The sequence below is a fragment of the Dipodomys ordii genome, unplaced genomic scaffold (assembly GCF_000151885.1).
Source record: "Dipodomys ordii isolate 6190 unplaced genomic scaffold, Dord_2.0 Scaffold108, whole genome shotgun sequence".
In the NCBI taxonomy this organism is placed as follows: domain Eukaryota; kingdom Metazoa; phylum Chordata; class Mammalia; order Rodentia; family Heteromyidae; genus Dipodomys; species Dipodomys ordii.
In genome coordinates, this window is record NW_012267324.1 from 233,294 (window position 1) to 239,537 (window position 6,244).

General features: G+C 56.7%; 2 protein-coding genes across 2 annotated transcripts in view; both read right to left on the bottom strand.

The window, feature by feature from the left end:
* The window catches only part of Notch3 (notch 3), a 42,372-nt gene extending 40,270 nt beyond the window's left edge, over positions 1-2,102 (bottom strand). The window contains exons 1-2 of the mRNA XM_013028278.1: positions 2,086-2,102; positions 95-204 (exon numbers count right to left, since the gene is read on the bottom strand). Of these exons, the coding sequence (XP_012883732.1) occupies positions 95-204; positions 2,086-2,102 (127 nt within the window). The remainder of the gene's footprint in view (positions 1-94; positions 205-2,085) is intronic.
* A 633-nt stretch (positions 2,103-2,735) lies between these two features.
* Positions 2,736-6,244, bottom strand: part of Ephx3 (epoxide hydrolase 3) — a 10,234-nt gene continuing 6,725 nt past the window's right edge. Inside the window, exons 3-8 of the mRNA XM_013028279.1 lie at positions 5,192-5,314; positions 4,803-4,960; positions 4,569-4,697; positions 3,313-3,416; positions 3,085-3,221; positions 2,736-2,961 (exon numbers count right to left, since the gene is read on the bottom strand). Of these exons, the coding sequence (XP_012883733.1) occupies positions 2,736-2,961; positions 3,085-3,221; positions 3,313-3,416; positions 4,569-4,697; positions 4,803-4,960; positions 5,192-5,314 (877 nt within the window). The remainder of the gene's footprint in view (positions 2,962-3,084; positions 3,222-3,312; positions 3,417-4,568; positions 4,698-4,802; positions 4,961-5,191; positions 5,315-6,244) is intronic.

The window sequence follows — 6,244 nt, forward strand, 5'->3', positions numbered from 1 at the left end:
GCAGCCCCGCCTCCCAGCCACCCCGCAGGCTGGGTCGGAGGAGCACGGTTCGAAGCCAGCCCGGGGCAGGGAGGACCGACCCGCGAGGCTTTACCAGGAAGGACAACGCCCCGAGTGGAGATGGGGCCCCGCTCCGGGGTGGAGCGCGAGGCCGGGACGCGGGCTGCGGGCCGGCAGCTCCACACCGGGCTCCTACTCCAACACCTGAGCCCGGTGCGCAGAGGCCGCCGGAGTCAGCAGGAACTGCTGGATGGAAAAAAAAATGGCCTCAGATGGCAGAAATCCCCACCGTGTGTGTCCTAACAAAGCCCAGGGCCGATCCCCGGGGACGGGCCGCAGCCTCAGCCCCGCCGGGACCAGAGACCGAACCTGACTGGCACCAGGGCTCCCCGGGGGGGGGGGGGGGGGGGGGGGGGGGGGGGGGGGGGGGGGGGGGGGCGGCCCGGGGCGGCCCGGAGCCGGCTGGAGAGGGTCTCCAGGTCCCCTGCCTTCCCCTGAGGGTCTCCTCTGCCCTGGGAGGTGTCCAGGAGCCAGGCAAGTGGACCCCTGCTCTTTTTGTTTTGGTGCTGGTCCTGAGGCTTGAACTCAGGGCCTCCCTATGCCGCAGCGTGCATGCGCGTGTGTGTGTGGTGACAAAGGTGAGCACTATACCAACTTGAGCCACAGCTCCATTTCTGACTTTTTTGATGCTTAAAGTCTCACGGACTTTCCTTCCCTGACTGGCCTTCAATGGCCATCTTCAGACCTCAGCCTCCTGAATAACTTACAGGTCCTGAATAGGTTACAGACAGGTGTGAGCCCCTGGCTTCAGGCTTGAACTCAGGGCCTGGGCGCTGTCCCTGGGCTCCTTTTGCTCAACGCTAGTGCTCTACCATTTGAGCCACAGCACCACTTCCAGCTTTTTTCTGTCTGTGGTTCTGAAGAATCAACCCCAGGGCTCCACACATGCTAGGCAAGCACACAACACTGAGCCACCTTCCCAACCCCCCCATCACATTTTTACCCAAGTATTTCTTGGAACCTTCTAAGTGCCAGGGAAGATTCCAGGCATTTATTTTCCACAAATAGATAAAATTAAAATACTCTTAAAGTTGCTGGTCCAGGCAAGGACTTGCTCAGAAGAGGGCATTTTCTTTTCTTCTCTCTTCCTCCCTCCTTTCTTTCATTCCTGCATCATCATCATCATCATCCTCACCCTCATCTCTCTCTCTCTTCCCCTGCTGTAATTAGTAATTTTTTAAGTTTTAGGGTTTCAACCCAGGGCCTCACACTTGGAAGGAGGTACAATACCACTTAAGCCAGATTCCCAGCCCCCTTTGCGTTATTTTTTCCAGTAGGATCTTGTGTCTTACCTAGAACCAGCTTTGGCCACAAGCCTCCTATTTACGCTTCCCGTGCAGCTGGGATGACGGGCCTGGGCAGCTATTGGTTGGGATGGGGTGCTGCTTCCCTGATGCCAGAGCTAGTCTTTGAGTCATGAGATTCCCGATTCCCAATCTCTACCTCACAATGTTTTAGTTCTAATTATGGTTGTGTTTTTTTTGTTTTTTTTTTTGGTCCACCCTGGGGCTTGAACTCTGGGCCTGGCGCTGTCCCTCAGCTCTTCAGCTCAAGGCGAGCGCACTTGAGCCACAGCGCCACTGCTGGCTTTTTTTTTCTTTTTGCTTATGTGGTGCTGAGGAATCGAACCCAGGACCTCAGGCGTGCGAGGCAAGCGCTCTACCACTGAGCCACCTTCCCAGCCCCCCTGGGTTTCTTCTGCACACGTCTAATGCTCTACCACTTGAAGCACAGATCCACTTGGGGCTTTTTTTGTTTTCTTTTTTTGGTGATGGGGGTGGTGAACTGGAGATGAGGGCTGGTTTCAAACCTTGATCCTCAGATCTCAGGCTCCTGAGTAGCTAGGATTACAGGTGTGAGCCACAGGTGTGTGTGTGTGTGTGTTTTAAGGCCCTCCCATTTAAACTTGAAATACCTTCACTGATACAGTCTCATGGAATGGATGCAAGGTTCAAATACTTAAGATGCAGAGCTACTTTAATTTTACATTTAATTGTAGTTCATTTCTAATTAATGTGCACTTACATGGGAAGCAGCCTCATGGAGCTTGTGCTATGTAGCGGATGAGTTATTAGGGAAGGGGGGGGAACTAACTAACAGGAAGGGCAGTTACAGTTCGTGTGGACACGGGGAAGGAAGTGAGGCAGGCACCCAGCGCCGTAGAGAACCGCACCTGCTTCCAACTGTCCGAGTGCTTACTGCTACCCGCACACAACCTGCACACCTGAGTGTGAGCACAATGATTAATATGTGAGTCAGGGCCCTTGGCTCACGCCTGTCATCCCAGCCACTCAGGAGGCTGAGATCTGAGGATGCCCATGCAAAGCCAGCCCAGGCAGGAAAGTCTAGAAGATTCTTATATCTCCAATGAAGCACCCAAAAAGCTGGAAGTGGAGCTGTGGCTTAAGGATAGAACATTAGCCTCGAGCAAAAACATAATAATAATAAGAAGAAAACAAACCCTCAGAAACAGTGCCCCAGGCCCTGAGTTCAAGCCCCAGGATGGGCCCCAAATAAAAAGGTTGCCTATTTCAGCGCACTCACAAATGCATTCACACGCAATCTGGGAGTGGGTGAGCAGCTCACTGGGTAGGTGCGCTGGTGTGGCACTGCAGGCACGCACCGGGGGCGGGCCTTGCTGAGTACCCGGAGTGTGGAGTGGATGTGAAGGTCCCCTAGCCCAGCAGGTCTTGCAGGAAGGCCCACATGTACTCATGCATCTGCTGGTAGTGCGTCTGTGGGATCCAGTGGCCTGAGCCTGGCAGGATGTGGGACTCCAGCCGGCCTGGCACAAAGTGGCTGCTGATGGCTTTCACCAGTCCTGTCTGGAAGTAAGGGTCTTTCTCCCCCCATAGTAGCAGCGTGGGTGTGGACAGTTCCTGGGGTTCTACAGGGTAGTCTCTATGGCCGAGAGAGAGAGAGAGAGAGAGAGAGAGAGAGAGATAAGACAGATGGACAGATGCCCCCCCCCCAATGCCTAGCCCCGGAACTCTCTGGAACCTCTCCCGGAAGGCGTGGCCTCACCTGAAGAGGTTCCGATAGTAGTTGATGGGGCCGGTGAGGGCGCCGGGCTGCGTCAGGTCGTACAGCATGGCCTCCAGCTCATCGCGGGTCAGGCAGGGAATGCCCGTCTTGCGGTCGGTGAAAATGGACTTCAGGATCTGGACACACAGCAAGGCCCCTGGCTTCAGTGTCCAGCCCAGCCGGCCCCCGCCCCTTCCCTCCACCCGTCCGGCCCTCACCCCGCGGGACCTGGAAGTCAGACATGGACAGCAGTTTCTCTGGCAGCCAGGGAAGCTGGAACAAGAACAGGTACTTGGATCGGAACAACTGGCCGACGTGGCGCAGGACATAGTCTTGAGAATGGGATGACAGGAAGTGGATGTGAGGCCTGGGCTTGGGGGGGGGGCTGTACCCCCACATCACACACACACCACCTCCTGCGCCAGAGCCAGCATCCCTCCATGTCGGGGGGGTCATCCTATCCACAAAATGGGATGTGGGGTTCCTGGGGGATCCCCATAGCCACTGGCTTGGCTTCTGCACACCGGAGATGGGATGTATTCATTCTTCCCTGCTTCAGGCAACGTACGTTAGTAACTACTATGTGCCAGGCTCCGCTCTAGACTCCACGCATGTAGGGAATGGGATGCCAAACTCCTCAGGGAGCTGGCATTTATACAGGAGGGAGACAGACAGGAAACTGAGAGAGAGGGAGAGAGGGGTAGAGGGGGAGAGGGAGAATGAGAATGAATACATGATTATAGTGCTGGTGGTTAAAATCAGGTATCACACCAGGTACCAGTGGCTCACTCCTGTCATCCTAGCTACTTAGAAGGCTGAGATCTGAGGATCACGGTTCAAAGCCAGCCTGGGCAGGAAAAGCTTGAAATTCTTTTTTTTTGGTCCAGTCGTGGGGCCTGAACTCTGGGTCTGGGCGCTGTCCCTCAGCTCTTCAGCTCAAGGCTAGCGCTCTACCACTTGAGCCACAGCGTCACTTCTGGCTTTGTTTGTTTTGCTTATGTGGTGCTGAGGAATCGAACCCAGGGCCTCATGCATGCAAGGCAAGTGCTCTACCACTGAGCCACCTTCCCAGCCCTGAAATTCTTATCTCCAATAAACCACTAGAAAACTGGAAGTGGAGCTGTGGCTCAAGTGGTAGAGCACTGGCGTTGTGCTTTAGAGCTCAGGGACAGCACCGAGGCCCAGAGTTCAAGCCCCACCCCCAACCAAAAACAAGAACAAATCAGGTATCTATGAGGGCGGAATGGGTATTAAGTAGGACACTTGAGAATCTAGGTTCGTACTTAGCACCCCAACAAATTAACCTAACAAATTGAGTTTCGTAACAGATACTGAACAGCCAGAGAAGGCATCTGATCCGGCTGCCGCTTGTGATTTGCTTGTTTACGCCTTGCTACCCAAAGCAGACTAATTTACTTTCCTCACCTCAGTTTCCCCTCTCCCCGGGTGGGAACATGGGGTGCATCCCAGCCTCCCAGACACACCTTGAAACACAAACTTGGGGGGGCCACTGATGATCACCATCCGGTCAACCAGGGAGGGGAAGTAGACAGAGAAGTTCCAGGCGAGGGTGGCGCCGAAGTCGTGGGCCACGAGGACACATTTGGAGTAGCCTGGGAGAGACAGAAGGTGCCGGGCTCATGCCGGGGCTGGGAAGGGCGCTAGCAAGCGGGGCAGCAGGAAGAGACAGGCGCGGGCAGGATGGAAATGGCGGGTACCCAAGCCCAGGATGACATCTTGGATGTCAGCCATGAGCAGCTCTGTAGTGTAACAGTCCACATCCCTGGGCGCGTCCGAGGGGCCGTAGCCACGCAGGTTCACCGCCACGGTGTGGAAATGGCTCTGGAACTCCCTGAGCTGGTAGCGCCAGAAGAACCTGCCCAGTGGGAGGGAGAAGGCTGAGTCAGTGTCCCACCACCACCATCAGATTAGCAGCAGAACCCTTGGGCGGCTGGGCATTCTGGAAGGGGTGGATGGGGAAGCCCCAGACCTCAGATCCCATCTCTGCTCCAACCCCTGCAGGCATCCCGGACTCCCAGTCAGCCCGTCCAGGCCCAGTCCTGCCCATGTGGGGCCCGGCAAGCCCCAGGAAGCCATACAAACACACCAGTTCTTCGGGAAGCCGTGAAGAAACAGCATAAGGGGTCCATTGCCACGGCCCGTGGAGACGTAGTGCAGACGTAGGCCCGAGCTCTGCGGGACGAGCACCCGCCTGAGCCAGGCCCGGGCTCTGCAGGACGAGCACCCGCCTGAGCCAGGCCCGAGCTCTGCGGGACGAGCACCCGCCTGAGCCAGGCCCGAGCTCTGCGGGACGAGCACCCGCCTGAGCCAGGCCCGAGCTCTGCGGGACGAGCACCCGCCTGAGCCAGGCCTGCAGCTGCCTCCCCAGCCCGGCTCTGTGCACTTACTTTCGAAGCCTGAATCAGGGTCTGCTTGTGCTGTCCCTTAGCTGCTCTTCTTCCTCCTCCTCCCCCTCCTTTCTTCTTCTTCCTCCTCCTCCCTCCTCTTTCCCCTTCCTCCTCCTCCTCTTCTTCTTCCCCCCTCCTCTTCCTCCTCTTCTTCTTCCTTCCTCTTCCGCCTCCTTCCTTCTTCTTCCTTCCTCTTCCTCCTCCTTCCTCTTCCTTCTCTTTCCTCTTTCTTCTTCTTCCGTCCTCCTTTTTCTGGCTGGTGCTCTACCACTTGAGCCACAGCTCCACTTCTGGCTTTTTTCTTTTTGGCAGTTGGAGATTTCCTGCTCCGGGGCTGGCTTTGAACCGGGATCCTCACATCTCAGCCTCCTTCCTGGGTTGCTAAGATGACGGATGTGAGCCTCTGGCACCTGGCAGGCGTGTGTGTGTGTGTGTGTTTGTGCGTGTGTGTGCGCGTGCGCCTGTCCCTGTCCTGGGACTCGCACTCAGGCTCCGGGTGCTGTCTCTTGAGCTCTTTTGCCAAAGGCTGGCGCTCTGCCACTGGAGCCACACAGCTCCACACGTCGGGCTTGTCGGTGGATGCGGTCATTGGAGGCTTTTCCGCTCAGGCTGGCTTCGAACTGCGATCTTCAGGTCTCAGCCTTCGGGAGTAGCTGGGATGAGCCGCGGGCGGTGAGCCCGGCTTCTCACTGCGCTTGGAGCCCCAGTCTTGGGCCTCCCGGGTGGGCGGGGGGACAAGATCCCACTGCGTC